General features: G+C 55.8%; 1 protein-coding gene across 7 annotated transcripts in view; it reads right to left on the reverse strand.

The window, feature by feature from the left end:
• The window catches only part of CNTFR (ciliary neurotrophic factor receptor), an 87,082-nt gene continuing 71,355 nt past the window's right edge, over positions 9,660 to 25,386 (reverse strand). For all 7 annotated transcript variants that reach the window (XM_018052393.1, XM_018052387.1, XM_018052388.1 and 4 more), the window contains 7 exons: positions 22,882 to 23,115; positions 16,038 to 16,155; positions 15,705 to 15,871; positions 14,503 to 14,666; positions 10,933 to 11,113; positions 10,410 to 10,578; positions 9,660 to 10,315 (listed from right to left, as the gene is read on the reverse strand). In XM_018052393.1, the coding sequence (XP_017907882.1) occupies position 10,315; positions 10,410 to 10,578; positions 10,933 to 11,113; positions 14,503 to 14,666; positions 15,705 to 15,871; positions 16,038 to 16,155; positions 22,882 to 23,115 (1,034 nt within the window). In that variant the 3' untranslated portion in view covers positions 9,660 to 10,314. The remainder of the gene's footprint in view (positions 10,316 to 10,409; positions 10,579 to 10,932; positions 11,114 to 14,502; positions 14,667 to 15,704; positions 15,872 to 16,037; positions 16,156 to 22,881; positions 23,116 to 25,386) is intronic.

The raw sequence follows: 25,386 nt of genomic DNA on the forward strand, positions 1-25,386 counted from the left end.
CAGGATCCTTTCTTCCCAAGCCTGCCCTGACCCCTCTCCTAGGTCATCATTAGGGAGTATTTGTGGGTCTCACTTACCCATGTAAAAGCAGACCCCCCTCTTCATTTGGAGGGATTCTCTGGGTGACTTTGCCTCTCTTTTTAGCAAAATCACTTCAAAAAGCTTAGGCCTCCAGAAGGCCAGAGTCGGGAAGATGTATGTGGCTGGCTCAACCTTGAACCTGAGATTGTCATCCCAGGAGAAAAGGAGGAAAAAGGCCCAGTCGTATGCCTGAGACAGGAAAGGGAAGACAGCAACCCTATAGGCTAAGCTGGCACACCAATGTCTGCCTCAGGTGGCCAGATTGCTTGGGAGCAGAAATCAAAAGGTGTCTCTCCCTGCATGTACAGACACACACTAACACAGACACATAACCCACAATCAGAGACACATAGCACACAAGCAAAGGCACATGTGTGCAGAAGCAACCAGCTTACCCACAGGTACGGGCATGCGCATGAGAACACGCATTCACACAGTACACGTATGTCTAACGCTCACTGCACATGTCCTGCATATCCAGGAAAATACACTTAAAGGGGTTCACGGGTCTCCATCACACACACATACAAGTGCATACCCAAAGGTAAACCTGTCCATAGACTCCACAGGTGTCAGCAAATGTGTTTTGGACCAATGACCAAGGAAAAGAATTCAGAGATAAACACACAGATCAGTTTTCTAGAGACTGGAAGCATGCGAGTAATGAGGAGGAGAGGCTGCTGGGAGAGAGCCAGGTGGAAATCGGGAAGGGAGAGGTCCTGACACCAAGAAATGAGAGTAATGATTATTTACATGGCACCAACTGCTCACCTTGCCCTCAGCTACCCATCTATTCATTTATCAGTTACTGAGCTGCGTCTTCTGCTGGGCTTGGGAAGCAGGGAGCCTGGTCTCCAGCCCTGACCTCACATGCACAGGCTGGGAGCAAGAGACACCTATCCATGTGCAGCTCTAACAGAGAATGGTGAGTGTTGTGAAGAAGGATACACAACCCCCTCTGGGCGATTGGAAACTTGAACATTGAACACGTAGGAGTTGGGAGGATGAGACAGATGGCTATGGAGGTCAACTTGGACCAAAGGAACAGCACATAGGAATGTCTGGTGTTAGTTTCCTGTTGCTGTTTTAATAAATTACCACAAACTTAATGGCTTCCAACAACAGATTATTCTCTTACAGTCTCAAGGTCAGAGGACAGAAATCAGTTTCACCGGGCTGATGTCAAAGTGCGGACCTGGGAGGGGAATCAATTTCCCTGCCATTTCAGCTTCTAGCAGCTGCCTGTGTTCCCTAGCTTGTGGGCCCTTCCTACATCTTCCAGGCTCTGCTTCCATCATCCCATCACCTTCTCCTCTGACGACTCCCTCATCTTTTCTATTAGGATAGCTGTGATTGCATCCACACCACCTGTTAATCCAGGATAATCTTCCCATTTTAAGACCCTTAATTCAATCACAGCTGTAAAATCCTTTTACCATGTAAATGAACATTCAAAGTTTCTGGGAATTAGGATGCAGACTAATTTGGGGGCCATTATTCAGCCTACCACAAGGTGGGTGGTGGATTATCTCACAATCTTCATGACATCTTCTAATGTAAATCTTGTTATCCCCAGATTGAAGAGGAATCTTAGGCTCAAGATTAGGTGATTTACCTTAAACCAAAAGGGAGAGAGAAAGAGAAAGATAATAGTTTTTTTTAAACAGAAAAAAGATGCAAATTTATTTTCAAAATGATTTTTAAGTCATATAGAAGAATACAGAGAAAAATTCAACTGGTCATTCAAAGATCTCACCAGACAGAAATGGTCAGTATTATTTTTATGCATAAAGCATTAAGGGAGATTGAGAGATGGAGAGAGGTAAAAATAGAGCCAGACACAAAAATGAGTGAGACACACTATAGAAGTTTTTTTTTAAAAAAAAACCAAAGGGCAAAGTGCATTGTTGTATTTAAGAGGGGAAAGAAACTAAAGTGAAAATGAAGAAATAAACAAACTTCAACTAAATATTTCCTCACCTCAAAAAGCTATTCATTCTTAAAAGCACCCTCTCAAGTTAAGAAAAACAATTTCACTTAAGAGATTAGAGTAGGATTTTTACAATTATGTTTTGGTTTTATCTGCATATTAGTTGCTCTGAACTATGAAAGAAAATGTGATTTTCTGCACTCCCTCCCGCCCCTTTCCTCCATTCAAGACTGTGTTGCCAATGTTGTTTTTATTTTATCAAGATTCATAATATTTACTGGAGAAGGCAATGGCACCCCACTCCAGTACTCTTGCCTGGAAAATCCCATGGACGGAGAAGCCTGGTGGGTTGCAGTCCCTGGGGTCGCTAAGAGTCGGACACGACTGAGCGACTTCACTTTCACTTTTCACTTTCATGCATTGGAGAAGGAAATGGCAATCCACTCCAGTGTTCTTGCCTGGAGAATCCCAGGGACAGAGGAGCCTCATGGGCTGCCATCTATGGGGTCGCACAGAGTTGGACACGACTGAAGCGACTTAGCAGCAGCATAATATTTACATTCCGTTCTGCAACTAAAATTCCTAACAGTTAAATCTTAATCTAAAGGAATTAATCTTCACCACCAGTCCTCTTGGGGATTCCCAGGTGGTTCAGTAGTGAAGAACCCAACTGCCAATGCAGGAGACGCAGGAGACATGGATGCGATCCTTGGGTTGGGAAGATCCACTGGAGGAAGACACGGTGACCAGAGGAGCATGGCGGGATGCAGAGAGGAGCCTGGCGGGATGCAGAGAGGAGCCTGGCGGGATGCAGAGAGGAGCCTGGAGGGATGCAGAGAGGAGCCTGGAGGGATGCAGAGAGGAGCATGGCGGGATGCAAAGAGGAGCATGGGGTCGCAAAGCAGACACAACTGAGTGCCTGAGCACGCTCCAGTCCTTTTACCATGAACTTCCCCTTCTCAGCTCCTTATTTTGGTTCATCTCTTGGCTGGTTGGATTTTGTCCTTGACTAGTTTTTCCAGAAGGACTCCTGAGTTCTGTATCCCTAAATTCATGATTGAGATCAACCCCTTGGTTCATTATGTTTTGGGGAATGACATTTTTTTACCCTCAGAATTTTGTAGATTTTGTTTCATTATCTTCGTTTGATGAATGTTACCTTGGAGAGATCTGAGTTCAGACTGAATTTCCCCTCCACTGACATGACTTGCTTTTTCTGCCTAGATTTCTCAAGTATTCTTATTTTATCCTCTAAGTTTGGTTACTAAATCAGTGTGTCTTAATGTCAATGCTATTCCGTATCAATTCTTCTAGCATATGGTGTGCACTTTCAATCTGAATATTCAGTTCTTGTTTCATTTCAGGGGAAGCCTTCCTGTGTTTCATACCTTAATAACTCTTGCTGTTCCATTTTTGGAACCTCAGCTTTAGGGCTGCTAATTATGCTATGGTAGCTTGTCTTTGTCCTTCACTCGAATTGCTTGAATGTCTTTACCTTTCCAATCACATTTACTCTTGGTATTTCAAGTCTTTCCTACACATTACTTTGCTGTCCAGTCATATCCATTCTGTGCTTTGCTGTTTCTGGTTTATTTGTTACATCTGTAATGGTACTGTTTGGGCCCTTTATTATTTTTCCTTACTTCTGCGATCTCTCTTTCATCTCATTGTTGTTTTATCATCCTGTCTTTGGGTTCCTGTTTTATTGATTTCATACTATTATTACAGCCTTCCCTAACAGGAAGAACTTGCCAGAAGTCTGCTTTTATTCCTTTGGTTGTGTTTTCTTCTAGATTGGGCTGTTTATCTTGTTTTTGCCTTCTGTCCTCCTGTTCCTTTCTTTCCCTGCCTCCTTCCCTCCCTTCCCACCTATGTCATGGCTATGATCCATGCGCCTAGAGGCCATGCTCTTTCCTTTCCTCTTACATCTGCCACGTTCACATTTAGCAGACCTCTCCTTGCTCTGGAGTCAAATGCCTGCTCATCTTGTCTGGACCATTTTATCTTCCCCTGGGAGCTATGGTTTAAAAGCTGGCTATTGCTTTCAAGTCCACCCACCCCATCTCTGTGGCCTGAGGGTGGCTTGGGTGGGGCTGCCTGCTGACCTTGATGGGGCCTGAGCGCTGCCTCTCTGAGGCCTTGTTAGAGATCCTGCTGCAGCTAGTGGGTGGTGCACTGTAGCTTTGGAGCCCCCAGCCTCAGACCAGTACTCTGGAAGATACCAAGCCATAGCACCTCTTCCTGCCTCTCCTGAGGTCTCATGGACGAATACAGCAGGAAGATCCCCTGGAGGAGGGCAGAGAAACCCACTCCAGTATTTTTGCCTGGAAAATCCCATGGACAAAGGAGCCTGACAGGTCCATAGGGTTGCAGACTGACTGAAGCAACCTAGCACGCATGCACATTTACAAAGCATTTTTTTCTCCCCACCCCTCCCCAGATTTTCCCTGAGGCTACCTACTCACTCAACAGTCCACTTCTCTCAGATTACAGTGTATTAGTGAGAATTCTTGGTGTTCTGTTGACTCGCCTTTTCTCAGTGCTACTTTTGGCCATGGGGTTAGGAGACATACCACTCACGCACTGCTTCAGAATCTTCTGTTCCTTTCCTTGGCTATCGCATTTGAAGGTTTATAAAAAGAACTTCCTTGTTTGGTTGGACTTGAGCTTGTAACAGCATTTTTGTTTTGGTTTGTTTTGGCTTTTGTTCAGTTTGTTAGTGGAGGGTAAGACCAAGTGGAGTGATTCTGTGATGGTGACGTCTCTTTGCTGTCCTAACTCGGAGATTCCCGGCCTTGTTTGGTCCATGCCTCTCCCCTGACGGACTCCTCCCCCCCCCACCGCCCCCAACTCTGGACAAGATCTTACCAGCCCCATCCCCATGACTCTTAGGTCCCAGTGGTGAGACCGGGGTCCACAGGACTAGGCCTCTGCACAGAGTGGGTACCCAGCCCACTGTGAAGAGGGATGAGCAGGGAGTGTTTCACAGAGGCAGCATCAGAAGAGATATTTGGTAGGGAACAGCAGGAACCAAGACATGGAGATAGGAGCACTAGAAACAGTGATGGAGGAACGGGGTGCAGTGGGATGGGTGTGGGGTGTTCAGCTGGAGCAGCACCAGCTGAAGGTAGCAGGAGGGGAGACACTGGAGAGGGCAGGCAGGGCCAAGGCGTGCAGACTAGCCTGGGGACTGCCCCTGTGCGTGACCAAAGCACTCAGTGTCTGCACTCTCAAAGATCCTCTGGTGTGCAGGCGTGGGCACAGATGGGGAAGCCTGGGTCCGCCTCTCCTCCCCATCTCAGCTCCTCCCAGGGAAACTTCTCTGATGGCCCACCCACAGCCTCCCTGTCCAGGTGCCCCAAGAGACTCCTGCTCCATCCCCTATAGCCACGCACAAGGCCTCAGCTGCAGCCGCACTGGGCACATGCTGCCACATCACAGACGTGCCCCTGCTCACCCAGCCACACCAAAACATGACTGCACAGCTGCACAGCATCACACAGACATGTCCGCGATGTTGCGGGCACACTTCACACAGCCCCACACTGTCTGGCTCCCTCTGGAGCCTTTGGATCTGATTCTCTTGAGAGCTTGCCCTGCCCCCTGGTGGCCACTCCCCAAGCCATTGCCCTTTGGAAGGACCCAAACCGTCCACTCCCTTCAGGGCCTTTGTCGTTGGTCAGTCGCTCAGTCGTGTCCAACTCTTTGCGACCCCATGGACTGCAGCACACCAGGCTTTCCTGTCCATCAACATCTCCCAGAGCTTGCTCAAACTCATGTCCATTGAGTCGGTGATACCATCCAACCATCTTTTTCTCTGTCGTCCCTTTCTCCTGCTCAAAGAAGCTTCTAGCCTTGAGCAATCTCTCCCCTCAGACCTCAGGCACTGTCAGACCAGGCTCCCTTGGATCGCTTGCTCATAGACAGGCCTCTCCCATCAGACCAGTGCTGTTGGCCAAGACTTTCTCAAATAGAGTGACCAACTATTCTATTTTCCTGGAAATGAGGGGGTATTCAGTGCTAAACCTGGGAAAGTCCCAGGCAAACTAGGGCTAGTTGGTCCTGTTCTCAGACCCTTGTGACTTCAGAGTAGACCCTCCTCAGACTGGTCCCTTTGGAAATCTCTGGATTGGCCTAGGCCCTCACACTGGCCCTTCCAAACAAGATCTCTTCAGCAGCAAGTGTCCCAGGCCAGCCTCCCTCAGACCAGTCCTGTCACACAGGCCCTCTCAGACCCACTCACCTCCAGATTAGCCTTCCCCATCAGAGTGACTGTCAGCCTCCCTTCCAGCCTCCCTCCTCAGACGAGCTCCATCACACTTCTCTCCTCAGACCTCCCTCCTCTCTGCCCTCCTCTGAGAAAAGGGGTGAGGATTGAACTCCAGTCCTTCCAGGCTTTAGCCCTACATCCCCAGGTAGGTGCTAGCTCTTGAAGGTTCTGTCTCTACCTGTCCATGTTCAGTAGCTCTGGGCATAGTGAACACATGGATCTCAAGACACAGACACAAAGATGCTGGTCCCAGGGCTGGCTTTGGAGCCAGCATCCATGTGAACCTCAAGACACAAAGACACACAGATGCCGGCCCCAGGGCTGGCTTTGGAGCCAGTATCCTATTCTTTATATGTGAAGATAAGCTTTCTCAGAGCCCCCGCCTAGGGAGTTAGTGAGCTTTAGGGAGTTCTCAATGCCAGGGGTTGCATGGAGGTATTCCTGCCTGCAGTCTCCTGACCACCTCCCTCTCCTGGCCGGCGGCTGAGACGCAGGCGTGGGATGCCTGCACTGATCACTGACTGCCCGGGAGGATGAAGGGTGGGCAGGCAGCCGAGAGGGGGCAGCAGAAGCCAGGACAGCCCCTGGCTCAGGCCAGGGAGGCATGGCAGCCAGGGGCTGGGGTCTGGACCAGGACAGGAACACGGAGAGTGAGGCAGAGAGAGGGAATGGATGCCAGAGTCTGGAAGGAGGAAGAGAGACACACAGCTGGGGCTGGAGATATACATACACAGAGACAGACACACAGGGAGAGACACGGAGACTAAGCAATGGGGACAGACCCACAGGGACAGAGGGAGGGAAGCAGGAAAAGACAAGACTGAGAGAGAGAGAGAGAAGGGACAGAGGCAAAGACAGGGATGGAGAGAGAAAGAGATGGCTAGAAAGACAAAGAGGGCAGCAGACACACGAGACATACAGAGAGAAACACAAGGATAGAGACCAGAACAAAGGTTCAGAGATAGGCATGGGACGGAGACATAGGCATGGTGGGTTCAGAGAGAAGATGACGGGCAGACAAGGTAGTGCTACAGGAATGGCACAAAGGAAGGTTCCCGTGCCCCTTGAGAGAGCAAGAACTAGTGAGCTGAAAGGCTGGGCTGCTTGCTCTGTGGGGTGGGATCCAAATCTCCCCCAGCAGTGCCCCACCCCCACCCCCACCAGCAGGGTTTTAATTCTCCAGGTTCTGACTGAGCTCCAAAAACTGATGCCAAGGCTGTCCTCAGCTCCCCAGAACCACGACGAGATATAACGGATGCGGAAGAGCCAGCCTAAGGAGGCAGCCACAGACAGCAGCCAAGACCCTCCCCAGGCGAGCAGCCTCTGCAAGGTGGGGGATCAGGACCCCCAAAAAGGGATGACCACCACTGGGCCTGGGTCCAGTCTGGTCAGATGTGGGGACACTGTCCCTGAAGCCCCCTAAGGGCTTGGGATGGGGCTGGGGCTCTCCGTTGGGAATGGAGTCAGGGAGACGCCTTGATCCTCCTCTCCATCGGCCTCTGAGGTTCCTGCAAGCCCCCTCCCTTTCTTCTCCTCCCCAGGCCCCACATAATTGCTTTCCCATGTTGCTAATGGAGGCCAGATTGATGATGCCCAAGCCTTGGGTGGGCGGTGGGTGGGTCAGGGCTGACCAGGGCTCTCAAGGCAGGAAAGAGCATGCGCCTGAGACCCCCTACTATAGCCCTCCTACCACAGGACAGGGAAGAGGGAGGCTTGGACCAACCTTGAGAAGACAATGTCCTTCTCAAGAGTTGGTGACCCCCCTATGCCCTCCACCCCTGCTGGGCCTGGAATGCAGGTTTCAGGCCCAAGCTTCACCTCACAGAGACCAGACAGACACTGGGGATCCAGGACACAGAGATGGGTCCACAGTCGCTTCTCAGGAGGTTCTTCCTGGGAGCCCCTTCCTGTCGATGAGGAGCAGCGTGCTCATACAGCTGGGGCTATCTGGCTTGAAAAACCACAGGTGTTTCTAGCCTGACACCGGCCTCTGCCTTCCACAGCATCTCCAGCCTGGAACGCCCCCTTGTCCTCCAGTGCCCAGGCTAGAGGAGGGCTGGGCCCATTTGTTCTCAGGCCTTCACCTACCCAGAGTCCTGTCCAGGCCTGACTCATCAGTGCTCCTGGAACCATGAATCCATCCTCCCAGGACATCATCCCAGGCGGGCATGGAGACCAGCAATGGAATGCCCATTTCCTGACCCTGGCTTGAGGAGGAGGGCTTGAACCCGGACTGCACGTGTGCCCCGGGGGTCAGCGGCTCAGTGGTGGTCTGGCTTGGTGCATGCTGGGGGGTGGCGGTGGGGGAAGCGTGCGCTGGCCTGCATGTTCACGGCTTTGACTCCACTTCTCTCCTTGCTCCAGCTGCCCAGAGCACGGCCAGGCTTGGCTCTCTGGCTGGGGCTCTGGCCTAACCCTGTGCCCCTAACCCTAGGCCAAAGGTGCCTTCCAACTTGGCCCCAGCTTTGGGCCTTCTCAGCCAAGGAGCTGCAGGGGGGTGGCTCTGACAAGAACGGGACTGGACCTGAGCAGGCCTGGGGCAGCCTGAGGCTCCTCCTCTGAGGAGCAATCAAAGGGAACCTGGAGTCCCAGCCTGGGCACTGGAAGGGTGTGGGTGTGAGCAGGGCATGGGGCTGCACCAAAGACTGAGCACCCTATGAAGCCAAAGCCCGCTCCTCTCCCACTCACACCGAATCCTCGCTGTAACCTAACACTGGGGTAGATCACGCAGTCCACACTCCCCGTCCTGAGTCAAGTCCCGGGTCACATGCCAGGTGGCCTCCTCTGGGCAACCTCCCTGCCCGCCCAGGCTCAGGCCCCTCTGCACACTGAGCCCCGAGTTCAGGCTGAACCTTGGCCTGTGTCTCCTGGCTGGCAGGGATGACAAGCCCTCCATTCAGAGGATGGAGCCTGATCTCCTCCCCTTCATGCCCCTCTGCCCTGTGGGTAAAGCCAGGCCTGGGCACTTGTGGATTCAGAAGCTCCGAAGACAGCCCTTAACAGGCCACGGCCCTGCCAGGACTTAGCAGCCTGCAGGGCTGACTAGAACCCACTCCAGTATTCTTGCCTGGGGAATCCCATGGATAGAGGAGCCTGGTGGGTTACAGTCCATGGGGTTGCAGAGTCGGACACGACTGAGGAACTAAACAAGCAAGCAAGCAAGGGCTGTCAGGACATTCGCTGGGACCTTTCATTCCCCACAATTCCGCCCGTGACCTCCAGGGAGTGCTCCCTCCCCACCAGAAGCAGAAAGCCCCTACCCCAGACACCTCCTCCTGGCAGCTGACCTGCCCCTCCCACCTCTTCCCTCTTCCAGGCCTGGAAGGGGAGGGGTCCTGGGGTGAGGGTTACCTTCCCAAAGCGGGTCTGTTCCAAGGACTCATGAAATGGTGACGTTTAATGAGAACCCCCCCACCCCCACCCCTGTATATACATCTATAAAAAATTCAAATACAGCAAGTTACCATTGAGTCAGACTAGAAGGGACTGACAGGGCATTAAATACTGTGGGGTGGGAGCAAGAAAGGTAGAGGGTCGTACAAAAACAGGGGCAGAGGTGGGGGACTGAAAAGTGTGGGCGCTGGGGGGAAGGGGATGGCTGGGCCCCCCCAGCGTCAGGAGCTTATAATCTGATGGTGGCAACAGAGACCCTGGGACAGACAGGAGGGGGAGACAGGAGGAGAGACTGGATGTGAGGGGCTCCCCTCAGGCCCCCCCAAGGGCTCCTGGGAGTCGCTGGCGTTGGAGGGTCCAGCCCCAGGGGGGCAGGATAGGGGCGGGTGGTGGGGTCTTTGGTGGGTGGGTTAGCTGCATGGCCCCCTCCCGTGAGGGAGGGAGGTGGGCCGGCATGGGGTGGCGGGGCCAGGGGAGGCACGGCAGGCCCGGGCCTGCCGGGGTCTCTACAAATTGTGTCTGAAGAGAATGCAGAAGGCTCTCCTGCCCGTGTGCAAAATAGAAACCGGGGTCTTCGGGCTCAGCTCCGGCCTCCTGCTCCTCTGCAGGTGCGCTGGCGTGTCCTCACAGGATGCCGGGCTCTGGGGGGCGAACAGGGCAGGAGGCCATAAGGGAAGCGGCTGGCCCGGGGGTCCCCTCAGGCTCCTCTCTGCCGCCCAGCCTCACTCCACTCACCAGATCAGGAGACTGCTGGCAGTGGTGGCAGCGGCAGCCAGGGCCAGAGTAACAGGGACACTGACGAAGGAGGGCGCCGAGGTTGCCCCGCCGCTGCCCAGCTCCCCGGGGTCACAGATCTTCGTGGTGGGCGGGGGTGCCAGTGAGCTGGTGGTGCTGGTCGTGGTCTCTGGGGAACATGGAGGAAACTCAGGGAAGGGCTCGGCCAGGGCTGGGGTTCCCCCTGGATCTGGGGGTCCAGGAGACACGGCTCCTGCCTCCTGTGTCAGACCAGTGCTGCCTCCCCCGTGAGACAGCCCCAGCCTCACCCATCAGGCAGGTCCTTGCTGCTTCCCCCAGGCACACAGATGACCCCTCCATCCAGTGGCCCCTGCTGAGAATCTCCAAACAGCAAGGACAAGGAACAGCAGGGGTTGGATAGACTGAGGGGAGTGTGGCAGCCACACAGGGTTCAGAGAGCCCTAGGGCAGACACTCCAAGTCCCAGGAGGACAGGAGGCAGCACGCGGTGAGGGGAGGCTCACCGGGGGCCTGGGCCTCAGTGGTCAGGTGTCGTGGCTCCTCCGTCCAGGGTGTGGCGTGGGCAGCCACGCTCCAGTCGCTCCATGTCCCAATCTCGTTGTCCTTGGCCGCCACCTGGATGATGTACTCCTTGCCAGCGTAGGCATCTGTGATGGTGTGTGCTGTGCCGTCTGACAGCTCCACCTGCAGCCAGACCACCACGGAGAGGGGCGGGGAGAGGGACGGTGGACACTGGAGGTCAGGAGAGTGAGGCACCCCGGGGAGACAGGAGGACACTTTGGGGAGGGGAGAGGAGTGAACATACCCCTGAAGGGCACGAGGACTTCCCTGGGGGAGGGAGGGGCTACTGAGAACACCCCTAGGGGAGAGGAAAGACACCTCAGGAAGAGACCCTCCACCAGGGAGCGAAGACAGTCCTGAGGGAGATCTTTAAGGAGACAGAAAGCACCCACACCCTGAGGGGAGAGTCAGCAGGACTGTGCTCACGTCTCCAGCTCTCTCACAAGCCCCTGACCTAGGTCCCAGCAGGAGACAACACGAGGTTGGGGTGAGAGAGGGTTAGTGCGGTGCTGCCCTCTTCCTCCCCCATGAAGGAGCTGTTTAGCGGGAAAGCCACACGCACAGACTTGGAGCTGGGCTGTCCAAGCCCAGATTTCAGCTCCATCCATCCCCTCCTCGCTAGGTGACTTACTTAACTTCCACTTGCCTTGCAGTCCTCATCTGTAAAATGGCGTTAACGATCTCCCTCACAGGGTTGTAATAAGGACGCAGGCACAGGGCGAGGGCCAAGCAGACTTCAGCCAGCTCTGTCATTATCACGGGTTCCAGCTCGGAGCCCGGGTTCCCAGATGCCCAGCGCACCCACCAGCCTGGCCCCAGCTGGGTCTCTCCCTCAGGGAGGCCTCCAGCCTGAGGCGGAAAAGGGGTGAGGGGCGGTTCCGGGGCAGAGGGACAGCTGCTCCATTTCCTCCTGGAGGCATCGCTACCCCGCCCCCGCATGGCCAGCCCCATCATGCTGGTCTCCCCCACCCTCCAGGCTGGCCTGCCTGTCCGGCGCCCCTCCCAGGCCCAGGCTGGGCTCTGGTTCATCTCAACGGCACCCGCTGCCTCATTAAGCCGCCTCGTAAACAGGGGCAGCCGGCAGGGGCGGAGGAGGGGCCGCTCTGGGCCACGTCTGGCTTCAGGGCTTTTTTGGTCCCCATTCCAGTCTTCTCCCAGCAAGCCAGGGTCTGGGCTACCTGACCTGACAGCCTGTGAGTACAAGAGTGTGTGTGTGTGTGTGTGTGTGTGTGTGTGTGTGTGTGTGTTTGTGTGTGTAGCTGGGTCCAAGCTGGGGGAAAGGCTGAGAGCCTGTGAGTACAAGTGTGTGTGTGTGTGTGTGTGTGTGTGTAGCTGGGTCCAAGTTGGGGGGGGGAGGCTGAGAGCCTGTGAGTACAAGCGTGTGTGTGTGTGTGTGTGTGTGTGTGTAGCTGGGTCCAAGTGGGGCGGGAAGGCCTCCCAACCCCTCCAGGGTCCGTGGGCCTCAGGTAGGAGGTGTGGGTAGAACCAGAGTCAGTATGGAAGACATTTGGGACCCAGAGCTGGGCTCAGTGAGTCCTACTCTAGCCCTCGACCAGTTCCACCTCTGGTCCCCTCTGGCTCTGCAAAGACACCCTCTGCTAAGTAGACCCAGCTCATTCAGCTCCTTCTCCCCCTCGCCAGGATTCCACCCTCAGGCCCCCTGCTTTGATTCTGTCCCCCAGATCTTTCCCCAAATGGAGAGAACCATGAGGAGCAGTTCAAATGACCACCTCACTGGCAGGCCTAGGGTGGGCAACCCATCACACCTCTAGTGATGTGCTATAAGCCCATGGCTCTCCAGGAAGCCATGTCTCCTAGGCGTGGGCCCTTCGAGTCAGGTTGTCACTGATCCCTTAATCCACCACCTTCAGAGAATGGCTCCACAAGTGGCAGGAATTCCCGAGTTGCTGGCATCTGCCTTGACTAGGAGGCCTCCCTCCAGTCTGTGGCCACATGCCCTCCGGCCTTCCTGCTGAGTGAGGCCCAGGGCCTAAAGATGCAGGGAACCCACGCTCGCCTCCCCGGTCCATTTTGAGAGCCCCTGCCAGACCTCAGGGCACCCATTCTTGTGTGATTCCTGGCCTGTATCTCTCACCTCCTCCTGAAAAGCCAAGTGATGTTTTTCTCTGCTTGCCCCTCCCCATCATACACCTGCCTCTCCCCAAGACTAAGGACTGGGGAGAGTCAATGCTGTTCAGAGCAAAACTCAAGTTCAAAAGAACCATACATCTAGCCAAGCACCATGCTGATGTGACATAGAACAGGGCTAACGTGGGCCACAGGCCACACGTGTCCTTGCCATGTAACCCACATACTCTGCTCTGCACATGTCAGCATGGGGGTCAGTTCTGCCCATGGCGCAGGCCAGTGCGTGGCCTTGGCACGTTAGTCACATGAATGGTGGGAGCATGGTTCCTGCTGGGACCACGTGTGTGTGTGCATGTTCCCGTGTGTGTGTGGTGGGCAGTGTGCCAGGTCCACGGCAAGGCGTGTGTGCTGCGACGCGCAGGGCTGCTGCCTGTAGCTCGTTAGTAGGGGTGGGGGACTTGTGAAACTAGACCCTGGTTATTAGCAATGCATTAGTCGCGGGCAGCTGGCCAGGCAGGAGGGACTCCGGACTCTGTCAGGGAACATATGAGCATATGAGCAGCCTTGTGGGGGCCAGGCCTGCAATGAGGACAGGCGCCCTGGAATTGAATTACAAACTTTAAAGGCCAGCTGGGATGGGGGCATGAGGAGATGGGGCTGGAACCAGGTAGACGTGGTGGGGGTACAGGGTGACCCTGAGTGCCAGCCTGGGTTGCCCCAGGGAGCATCCTCCCAGCCCCAGTCCTTGCCTTCAGACTTCCAGCCCTCAGACAGCACCCACAACCCCAGACTCTCAAGGAGAGAGAAACTCCAGTCTGCCCCGAACCCTTGGCAGGTCCCCAGAGCTCTCTCTCATAGCTTGATCAGAATCCCAGACAACAGCCTGACCCCGCGCTGCCCCTGTCCACGGCTTGCTTCCTGGCCCAAATCACCTTCTGACCCATAACTTAAGGCTGACACCTAACCGAGGCTTGACTTTGGAGCCGTGACACTAGTCATGGCCTGAACTCACACCTTGGGTTGAGCTTGACTCTATTGCCTGATTCTGACCCCTGGAGCCCATCTGCGAGGATAGGGACCATCCTGTCCCTTGGGTCCAGGCCCAGAGCCTGGTCCAGAGTGTAGGAGAGAGAAGTCTGATCAGGGCTGAAGCCAGAGACAGGAAAAGGGAAACACTGCCACCATCTGCCCCCAGCATCTCTCTCCACTATCCCAGGGAGTCACATAGACAGGTGTGTTTGACTGTCCTAATGGCGGTCAATCAGGATGCCCCCCCTCAGCTCCATCCATCCTTCCAGGCCCACCCTCCACCCCAGAAAGCCTCTCCGACTGCTCTCAGGCTTCCCACTGGAACAGCCAGCAGCAAGGACTCCCATGCCATGTGGCTCTGATTCCGGCTCTCGGGATCCGGGCAGGGCACTCACATGCTGCCACTGGTCCAGGATGAGGGGTCGATAGCGCAGAAAGAACTTGAGAGGAAAGGACTCGGGGTCGGGCCAGGTCGACGGGGTCTGCCACGTCACCTCTAGCCGGCGCGGGTTGCTGGGCACTGGCCGGGCTACCACGTTTTCCGGAGGGTCAGGCTTCACTGTTTAGGAAACACAGCTTTGGTGCCACACTGATCTTTTGGAACAACCCCAGCCACCATAACAACCAGTGCACATCGATAATCATTGGTCTCCTCTGTTGTCAGCTTTGGCAACTACTGTTAACAACCATTTCATTCCTCCCACCTTTCACATCCCTGTCATCACCAATGACTGTCACCAGTCACTGTCACCAGCTCATGATATCAACATCATAAATTTCATCCCAACCCCATCCTCATGATGACCAGCATCCCAATGACTAAGCTGGTGTCATGCTCTATCATGACCCTCATCATCACCTGGATCACCCACTCCTGTACCAGCATCATATACTCCCCCCAAGCCTGGCTTTCCACCTCAACTTTTCCAGTTCCCAACTGAGACACGGCCTCCCTTGGAAGAGTCTGGGCTTGAAGCTGCTCTGTGGGTCAAGGTTAAAAGACAATTCACAGGTGTTGCAGATCTGGGTTGGAAGTGGGCTGAGGATCTGATGGAAGCAGCTAAGGGCTGAGGTCATGTAGAGTCTGGCGGAGGACCCAGCCATGGTGGGGGTGTGGGCGGAGGCAGAGGGTCTGGCTGGGATGGGACAGGGGCAGGCAGGGGGTCTGGTTGGGATGGGGGCTGGGAGGAGGGCGGTCTCTGTCCCAGCCCTGTCTCCTATTCTGACACCTCATTCATCACAGGCCGTAAGGAAGCCATTAGCGTGGTTGGGGGGGGGTGGATTGGAGGCTGCAGCTGCACAAGGGTCTGGCCCAGCCTGCCCCCCTCCCCCTCCTGCATGCTCTGGGAGCCAGAGAGATGAGAAGAGCTGCTGGAGAGGCCTCTCGGCCCCAGCAGGTAAAGGGCATCCACTCAAATGTTCACAGGTGTGTACATGCCATGCGTGGACGTACATGTTATACACTCCACACACACCTGGGCAGACACTCGTGAACATCCCCACGCGTGCTCATACACACTTCTGGCAAACATCCACTTACACACTCCCACTGCAGGATGCAGCAGGGAGCCCCTCCCTCCCCGCAATCCCCACGCACCGATGGTGAACTCATCAAAGGTGATGGCTGTGGCATTGTGGCCCAGGGCATTGCTGACACTTATCGAGACCTTGTACTTGACGGTGGAGAACAGGTGCATGTAGCGGATGTGGCAACGGTTCTTGACGGCCGGGTCCTTCTCACAGACCATTATTTTGGAGCCGTGCCTGAGGAGGGGTGAAAACCAGGCATCATCACCAACCTCAAGGATCGGGCAGGGTGGAGGCTGGGAGAAGGTCAAGCCCAAGGCTGGGCTACAGGGTGTGGATGGAGGGCATGGAGGGGGCCCGGGAGAGGTCAGGGTTGAACCGGGTCCTGGGTGTGTCTACTCACAGCACAGTCACATTGAAGGTGTTGGGGATGTAGGTGGGAGTGGGCAGATGCCAGCTGCAGTAGAAGCCCTTGGGATAAGTGTTGGAGCGGCAGCTGAGCACAGGCTCCCGCGGCGGCACTGAGGGGGAGGGGTGAGGACAGCACGGTCAGGGCGTTCCTGAGCCCCCCAGGCCCTCGTGCAAGTGTGGGGACAGGTGGGCCCCAAAACCCCAGCTCTCCCTCTTCAACCCAACAGCAATGCCAGAGGTGGGGGTGGGAAGTGCTGTCAGCGAGGGTCTGAGGCTTCCCAGGCCACAGAGAGCCAGATGTTTAATTAAAGAAAAACAAGGGCTGTATGGAGAGGGAGCCCCCCTCCACCTGCTCAATGGAGGCGGGAACCATGGGGAGCAGGGGGCTGCGGGCCTCAGCTCATCAATCACGGGACGGAGGTGATGTCTGGGGGAACTGGCCCCAGCCCCACGTCTCCTGCCACCTTGCGTCCATCTCCAGAGGGAGACTGCAACAGAGGTCAAGGGTGGGGGTCTCCACCGGGTCCTCTGGTTGCTGGGGTGATCAGGGTGCACTCCCGGCCGAAGACACATTCCAGGCTTCCCCTCAGGAGAGAAGAAGGGACACAAGACAGCCCTGGGGGCTCCACACAAACGACAGCACTGTTCACACTCATGTATGTGTTACATGTGTGTGTGTGATGTGAGTGAGTGACGTGTGATGGAATGTGGGAATGTATGTAGGAGGGTCTGTATATGCAGCTCACACCACATGCCTACACGTGTGACTGTGTGTGTGTGTTGTTCCGTTGGCATGTACTCACCCCAGCCCCAGTCCCCAGCTTCTCCATCAGACCCTTTAAGAAGCCCGTTATACAGTCAGCAGCTGCCTTACTCTGGGGACCGCAGAGGGCCAGAGAGGGCTGGGGACATGCCTGGGGTCACACAGCAAGCCGGAGCCAGTGCCAAGCAGCAGGATGGGAATACCCACTGGCATGACCACACCTATGTACTTGGGAAGTCCTCCCTGCGTCCTAACCACTCTTTTTGCTGCTGTGAGCACTCAGCCCAGCTGTCCCACCCTCGGGTGTTGGGTAAGGCGTGAGGACAGCCGGCTCAGGTTCCTGGAAGGAGGCAGTTTCTGTGATCTGACCCAGGCAAGGAATGTCCGTCCACAGCTCCGGGGATACTGACACCTCCCTTCTGTGCCCTCCCACCCCGCCCCCTGCCTGACAGGTGGACAGGAAGCGGGAGGGGGCAGCTCATGAAGCCAGGGATGGTGAAGGGGAGGGCATGTCTATGCCTGCTGAGTGGCTGTGGTGATACACAGCGAACTGTGGGCTCTCATCCAGGGTGCATGTGATTGTGAGTGACTCTGTGTGATTTCATGTTCATATCCAGTATGTGTGAGGTATGTATGTGCTCAGACCCCCAGGGAGCGATCCAGCTCTGCAGCAGGAGTGATGAGGGCGTCAGACGGGCACGAGGGGAGCTCAGGACTGATGAGGGGGCCAGAGGGGCGTGAGGGGAGCTCAGGACTGATGAGGGGGCCAGAGGGGCACGAGGGAAGCCCAGGAGTGATGAGGGGGTCAGAAGGACATTAGAGGAACTCAAGAGCAATGAGGGGTGTCAGAGGGGCATGAGGCCAGCTCAGGAGTGATGAGGGGGTCAGATAGGCATGCCAGCAGATCAGGAGTGATGAGGGGGTCAGAGGGGCACGACAGCAGCTCGTGTGTAGCAGGCAGAGTGGGAGACGGTGTGGGCTGAGATGTCTTCAGCCCCAGGCCTGCAGGGAGAGTTGGGGGCCAGTGGAGCCTGCACAACGGGCAACCTGCCTGCTGCCCGCTGCGGTCTGTCTCCCCTGGGAAGCCTTCCTGGCCCTGAGTTCATCTTGTGTCTGTCCTGTGTTCATCCTGTGTGCCTCACATATCCCTTGCCTATCTGCCCAGGGGCATAGAGGCATGGGGGTGGGGTGGGGGGGCGGCCAAGGACACAGGAAGTGCCTTGTGGGGACCTGTGGGCCAGGCCAGAGCTGGCAGTCACCCCAGGAGGAAAGGACATTCCGAGGTCGGCTGAGAAGCCTCCACTCCCCTCCGCACCCCGCCCCACCCTCCCTTAGCCCAGGCTTCAAAGGAGAGGGCGCTGGGGGGGTGAGGACTGAAGCCTGCAGAGTCAGCTCCCTGCCACCTGGGACTCTGGAGGGCAGAGCAGGGACAGACTCGCCTCCCCATTGACCAGCTCCCTCCGTTCCCCTCTGACCATCCTCCCCCTCAGACGAGCCTCCTCTCAAACCTCCCCCTCAAACCAGTTCCCCTCTCTGACTGGTTGACTGGGCAGGTCATGGGGGGCGGTGGGGGGGGGCAGGGCTTTGTCTGTCATCTGGCTACTCCTGCCTGGCCCTGGGCCCTGAGTAGGGAAGGGCTTGGGTTTCCTGACAGGGACCAGGTTTCTCAGAGGGAAAAGGAGGAAAGAAAAACAGAGAAAAGGAAGAAAAGGAGTGACTCGCTGCAGCTGGAGCCCAGCTGAGGGGCTGGGTGGGTGGAGGTGGGGTGCTGTGAGAGACCAAGTGTGAGGCTGTGGGACAGTGTGCAATTAGGAGGCCTGTTGTAAGTGTGCTGCACGTCAGGGGAGAAGCTGTTTGTGAGAGGCTGCAGTTGTGAGGCGGCGTGTGGAACTCTGATGGGCTTCCTGTGTGTGACTGGGAGTCCGGGCAGCTGTGTCACCGCGACTGGACGTGTGTGGCCGGATGACTGTGTTTGTGTGGGACTCGGGGTGAGGCTGTGCGATGTGGGGACTGTTCACATGTCTGAGGCCGCGTGGCCGAGGTCCTCTGTACAGAGGCATGTAAATGCGCTGTTGTGTGTGAGACAGTGATAGAGGACCACGGACCTGTGACGCTGTGTGTGAGACAGACCTGAAGCCTGAAGGTGTTTTTCAAACCGTGGGTGTGGGAAGGTGCCCAGTGTGTTCACACATTTAGCAGAACACGCCGTGTGAGAGCATGTGTGTGAGCCGAAGCCCGTGCGCATGCGTGTCACGTTATCACAGACACACACGCTCCGGGGTGCCCAGACTTCCTGAGTCGCCCCTGTGGGGGCTCCTGAGATGCCCAAATGACAGCATCAGCCTGCAGCAGGGCGTCCTAGCACCCCACGCGGGGCCGCGTGTGCGTGTGCATGCGTGCGTGTACCCTCGCTGGCCCAGGGTTTGTTTGTTTTCCTCCTAATTGGCTTGTTTTTCCATGTCCAGCCCACCAAACCGCATGTTTTTCCTCTCATCTCGCCAGCCCGCCTGGGCTGGAGCCCCCGGCACGCATGAGGCCTGCCCAACGGCTCAGAGAGGAGGAGGGGCAGGCTGCCCACGCCCCTGGCCAGGCCAGATCAGGCCAGGCAGGGCGGGGTGACCCTTCCAGCTCCCGCCCTCCTGGCCGCACCCACACTACTCCTCCTCCTCTTGCTTGGGCATTCAGGGCCCGTGGCCCATCCTAACCTTATCTCGTGACATCTCTTCTGGACTCCCAAATGCCCACCTTCCACCCATCTTTTCTCTCCCCAACTTCTTCAACCATGCGCTGCTCTTTCCTTCCCAGCAAACAGAGCTGACGAGGAAGCGATGCTGAACCGAGGGGGACTAGAGTTCCTGTCTTGACCAATCAAACACGAATATTTTAAAACTGGACAAGGAACTGTCTATTTAAAATTAGTCTCTCTGATTTATTTCAGCCTAAAATCAGAATGACATGGAATTAGCAGTGTCTAGGGAAAACAAAAGGATGCTACTAAAAGGAACCTTGTGATCCTGTTTCCTAATGTGTGTGTTGGTGGCGGGGGGGTGTCCTTTCATCACCTTGGATAGGGGCCTCTTTAGAAGGGGGTGTGATCATCTATCTGCCTGAGGGCAGAAAGGTGGGTCAAGAGGAAGCAGTTCAGGGATCAGCCTGGTTAAGGGGACTTACAACAGAATATTTTTATGATCAGGTTCCCTTGGAAATAGAGACACAAAAATCTTACATGTTTAAGATAAATATTAAATAATTTTTAGTCTGAATGGCCCACAAATCAGGGGTAACTCTGTCCTGTTCTCTGAGAGCTGGTGAGAAGGATAATTTGATATTGAATGTTGCCAAACCCGGTCTCTTGTTACTAATATAAAGTGACTGAAACGATCATGATTAATGTCCCATGTTCCTCTGACCAACCCTAGAAGGAAACAAGGCAATGTGAGATAAGTACCTGATAACTAATGCTACAGCCAATTCACGGCCAGCACCCCTCTGACAGGCAGGGCCTGAAGAATGGTCAGCGCTATATATAAAAAGTCTGGGCTCTGGTCACAAAGAGCAGCTGTGGGCATGGCCTGTGGGCATGGCTACCGGAATTACTTCTAGACCCAATCTCCCTTCAGTGACCTCTCAAAGAAAATCAAGTAACTGGGAATGAGGGCCGGAGTCACCCAGGCCTGGCCATCACAGCCAGGTTTGTCCATCAGAAGCCTTCTGGGGCTCAAGCTGATAAGACACGGGTGTGGGTGACTTGTGCCAAGTTGGCCTCATCCTTCTTGCATGCCACTCAGCATGTGGCCTCTTTCCCCACATGAGGGCCCAGGGCTAGGCTGCGGGGTCCACTTCTGGTGCACCCTGTGGTGGGCCAGGGAAGACTCCAGTGGGCAGGAGTCACTCCACCCTGGGCTTGCGACTAAGATGTTTTGTTATGACTGCCGTCTCTCCAGTTTAAACATGTAAAAAGGCTTTTCTGTGGGGAAAGGAACATCCCTACCAAAACATACTTTCCCCTCTCCTCTGGCCCCACTGATGGGTCAGTGTTTTTGTGGAGGATGCTGAGCAACCCTTCAGCCTAACATTTCCCACAGTTGTCCACATCTATCGCCTGACAATGGGGCAAGGACCCGCTCTCAGGCCCCTCAAGCATTTCTTCCCCTCGGTAGATCGGCAGCTCCGAGGGAGTAAGCAGAGTGGGGTATATCGCCCAAATGGGATGAGGCTAGAGAAGCCTGAATCCTTGGCTCAAGAAGAAAAGAAATGAAATTACGTTCGGAGTATTTATTCTGTCAGTTGATGCCTCCAGCTGAGCACCAAGGACCTGCCCAGCTGACCCTCAGCAACACTGATAACCTCCTCCTCCCGAGCTTCCTAACACCACTTCTGAATCGTACTCACTTGCTCCCCCTTCTCCTTTCCTGCCGGGCTCCTTCTGATCTCTCATCTCTTTTTGTGGCTCATTTCCTTCGATCAACCCCTTTTACGGCGATGGTCTTCAGGGCTCGGTCCTGGGTCATCTTCTCTCTTCATCCCAGTCTCACCCTTGACCATCTCATCCCCTCCCAAAGAAATAATGCTGACAACCACCCCCTTCTCAATTCCCATCTCCAGCACAGGCCTCTCCCTGAGTCCCAGAACCTCAGATCCATTGGCTACCAGCCATCTACTCCTGGTTGTCCCCCAGGGACCAAAACCCAACATCTACAGCAGATGGTGCCGCAGATCCCTCACCCGTACCCGCTGACCGCCTCTGCAGTTATTTGCCTAAGAGCTTTCTTTGGCCACCAAAACCTGCATTGCCTGCCGGGGCATCAGGCCAAAAGTGCTGGGGAATGAAAGCCTCCCCACCCCCGCCCCCACTCCTCAGTGTGTAAGCATCCGGGCTCCTCAGCCCTCAGGCAGGAGAACTCCAAGGCACTTGCCCTGCCTCCTCAGCTCCTAGAGCTCCCCCAGCAGGGTGGGCTCCAGCCACCCAGAAGCAATGGCTAAGTAACTCCCTCTTTATTGGCTAACATCACTTCCTTTTCTCTATCATTTCTCCCATGCCCTAATTATGTTTCTGTCACCTGCCAAATAAACTACTTGCCTGTGAACTATCATCTTGGGTTCTGATTCCAGGGAAAGCCAAACTGAGACACCGCATGAACAGAACACACTGCCTCCTCCTCCAGCTGACCCCTGCACCTTGTCTCCGTTGCAGCAATCGGTCCTACCAGCTGTCTTGACTCTCCCCACTGTCCACTCTCCCTACCTCTGATTCATCAGCGACTCCTGGAGGCAAAATCATTCTTCTCAGCTTCCCAACCCCATGTTCCAGTCCCAGGTCTTCCTCCACTCTCTTGCATCCCAGCAACAGCCTCCTTCCTGCCCCTTGCTTTGCCCACCCACCTGCCAGCCCTGCAGCATAGTGAGAAAGATCTTTTAACAACATGACCCTGATCATGTCCCTCCCCTCCTTCAGCTCCCTTCTGCCATTTACACCAACCCAAGTGGCCTTCCCAGGCCCTTTCAGCCTCTGAGGACTATGATCACATTCAGCTCTCAGCCACAAAGAACGTTTTCAATGTATCTTCCAAATTCCCCAAGTCTCCACGTGCCTCCCATTCCAGGAAGCCTTCCTTCTTCCCTGGGGCCTCCTAGACTGTCCACACCTCTCCCAGCATCACCAGATATCCCATTTTCTCCCCCAAGGCCCTCGCAGCCAGCCCCTGGGAGAGAATGCACTGGAACAAGGCCAACCCAGCTCGGAGCTGTGACCTAGGATTCCTCCCACCAGGCCCCACGTGGGCAGTGCCCTGCCAGCCCTCCTGAGCCCATCTTGTCATAGGGGACAGGATTTCTGGGTCTCAAAGACCTCCAGTGGAGTGGATACCAGTGCAAAATGCCAGGGGTCTGCACTCAGGGGGCGACACTGGGCTCAGAGGTCGGAACAGTAGGCTTAGACAAGGTCAGAGGACAGGGGTCAGGACCTCCACCACCACCAGGAAGAGGATGTGATCTGGGCCAAGGGTCTGGGCCTCACGGACTCCCCCACTGAGTGAAGTCGGGGGTCACACGAGGGGTTGGGAGTCACACTTACAGCCCACATGGAGAAGCACCTGGTGGCGCAGGTGCCAGGAGTCGCGGTGGAAGCAGGCGTAGAGGCCGCCGTGGCCCAGCTCCAGGCTCCGGAGCACGAGCTGAGAGCCGTTGAGCAGGTCAGGGGCCAGGTCTGTGCCATTCACCCGCCACGTCACCGCCGCGTCCCAGCTGGCGGTCCCACACGGCAGAGTCACGTCTGAGCCCAGGCGCTCGTACTGCACGTGGGGAGTCTCTGTAGGGGGTGGGGAGGGCACAAGGCAGAAGTCACAGGTCACAGCCCGGCCCAGCACCTCCAGATGATAGCGTAGCGAGAGCAGGCGCCCTGAGGCTCAGGGCGCGAGTGTCTTGGGGAGACAAGGGATCTGCAAAATTCCTTCCTGGCATGCAAGGGCACAAGTAAGTGAGTGTCTCCAAACTTGGATGTGTGCGTCCGGGGACTGTGTGTGTGACTGGGCGATGCTGTGTGTGTGTATGAGAGAGAGAGTTTGTGTAGAGTGCTGGGACAGAAGACCTAGGTCACCTCCAGTCACCAGGTCCTTTTGAAAGTTTTCCTGACCCCCAAAACCCCAGCCTCCCGCCACCACGAGGCCCAGCCCCAGTCACTGACATATGCTAGCCAGGCAAGCTGAGCCAAGGGGCCCCCTCTTGAACTCCTTCCTCTGTCTCTGCCCTTCTCTTCATCCTCCCCATCCTTGTTTTTGTGTCCTGCCTTTCTCCCTCTCCCCGACAACTCTGAACCCCCGACAAGGCCCTGTCCCCCAGCGGTCCAGGGCAGCAGAAGGAGGAAGAGTAGGCACAGGAGCCCTAGGGAGCTCCTGGCAGCTGTCAACATGGCGGTGAGGCAGGAACTGCATGGGGTGCGGGTGCGGGTGGGGAAGCGCAGGGACTGCGGGAGCTCTGACCATGCCTCTCCTGCCCCCAGGAGGGGCCTGTCAGAGCCCACAGCAAAGCCCAGCCCTGGCCTCAGCCGCCCAGGCATGATGGACAGAGCCCAGGAGACTGGAGTGGAAGGGCGGAGGGGGCAACTGTTGAGAGGAGAGTGAGCTGAGGAGGCAGTGAGACAGAGAAAGTCCTGGACACTGACCTCTAGACATGGCCGAGCAGCAGGGCACGGGGAGACACAGGCCTGCCCTCGTCATCCCGCCCCCCAGCCTGGAAGGATAGATGCTTCCCCAGACCTGCAGTTCTGTGTAGTGAGGGTGGGAGGGGCAGAGCAAGGGGGGTGGGGGGCTGCGGGTTCCCTCGTTAACACTCCCTGGGTCTCCCCTCCAGAGAGCCACCCCGCTGAGTTGGGGGATTTTCAGAGGCAATTCCTGTTAACGAGCCAATTAAGTTGGGCCAGTGGCCTCTTAATTAGACTTGTTAACACCACTGGGGCCGCAGGAGGTAGGGATCCCCCTATGCTGCCAGCGGCCCCCTTCCCCTCCCTCACACACCTCTCCCCAGCCCTGCTTTTCTCTGGGCTGGAACATCTGTCCCCAGTTGCTGCCTCTGTGGCCCTCCCCAGGCCAGGATCCCTGTGTGTCTGCAGGGCCCTGTTCTGCCCCTCTCTGAGCCTCTCTGTCCCTGTCAAAGGAGAGGGAAGCAGGAAACCCCACCAGCCCTGACCACTCGTCCGTGGGGCCTGGGACCAGCCGAAGAAAGCCAGCGAAGCTCAGATGGGCAGAATAATGGCCAAGTCTCGGGTGGGCCGGGCAGGCGGGGGAGCGCCCTCCCACACCAGGCGATTTTCTAAGGACCACCCTCTACTGTGCGGGTGCATGGTTTGCAGCCACTCCCCCACGCCGACCAGGTCTTGGCAGCCCTGGCGCCCTGGTCAGTCAGAGGCTTGGACCCAACGGACGAGGGAGCGACCAATGCCGCTGGGTGATGCTCACCTGGGGACATGGCCTTCATGTCTCGGGGGAACTGCGATCACAACATTGTTGTAGCTTGGTGCAGGGATGTGAAGCGTGAAGACACCAGTCATGCCAACTGGAAACGCACGGGAACTGGGAACAGGACAGGAGCATGTTCTGTGCTGGACCCCGGCTCAAGTCTGCATCACAGAGTTACTTTGCCTTCAGAGCCAGACTTTAGCACAGGTGGGCAAAGGGCCCTGTCACAACAGAACCCACCCTCGAGGAGCGAAAGGCCACACAAAACCATCCGGGCCGGGATGACGGAATGGACATACTGATGAACCTGGCACATACTGCGATTCCAGAGCAACAGAAAGTCCTCTAAAGAGGGGACTCCGCAGCCAACTTGAGAGATTTCTACAGGTTAAAGGGGCAGTAGAGTATCTGAGTTCCATAAAAGCTGGATGCAAGTGATTTAAAACCGACGCTGCAATCAAAATTGCCGGAGAAACATCAATAACCCGATATGCAAGATGCACCACCCTTATGGCAGAAAGCGAAGAACTAGAAGAACCCTTGCATGAAAGTGAAAGAGGAGAGTGAACAAGTTTGGCTTAAACACTCAATCATCCGAAAACTAAGAGTCGTAGGCATCTGGTTCC

Source organism: Capra hircus, chromosome 8 (genome assembly GCF_001704415.2).
Source record: "Capra hircus breed San Clemente chromosome 8, ASM170441v1, whole genome shotgun sequence".
In the NCBI taxonomy this organism is placed as follows: Eukaryota; Metazoa; Chordata; class Mammalia; order Artiodactyla; family Bovidae; genus Capra; species Capra hircus.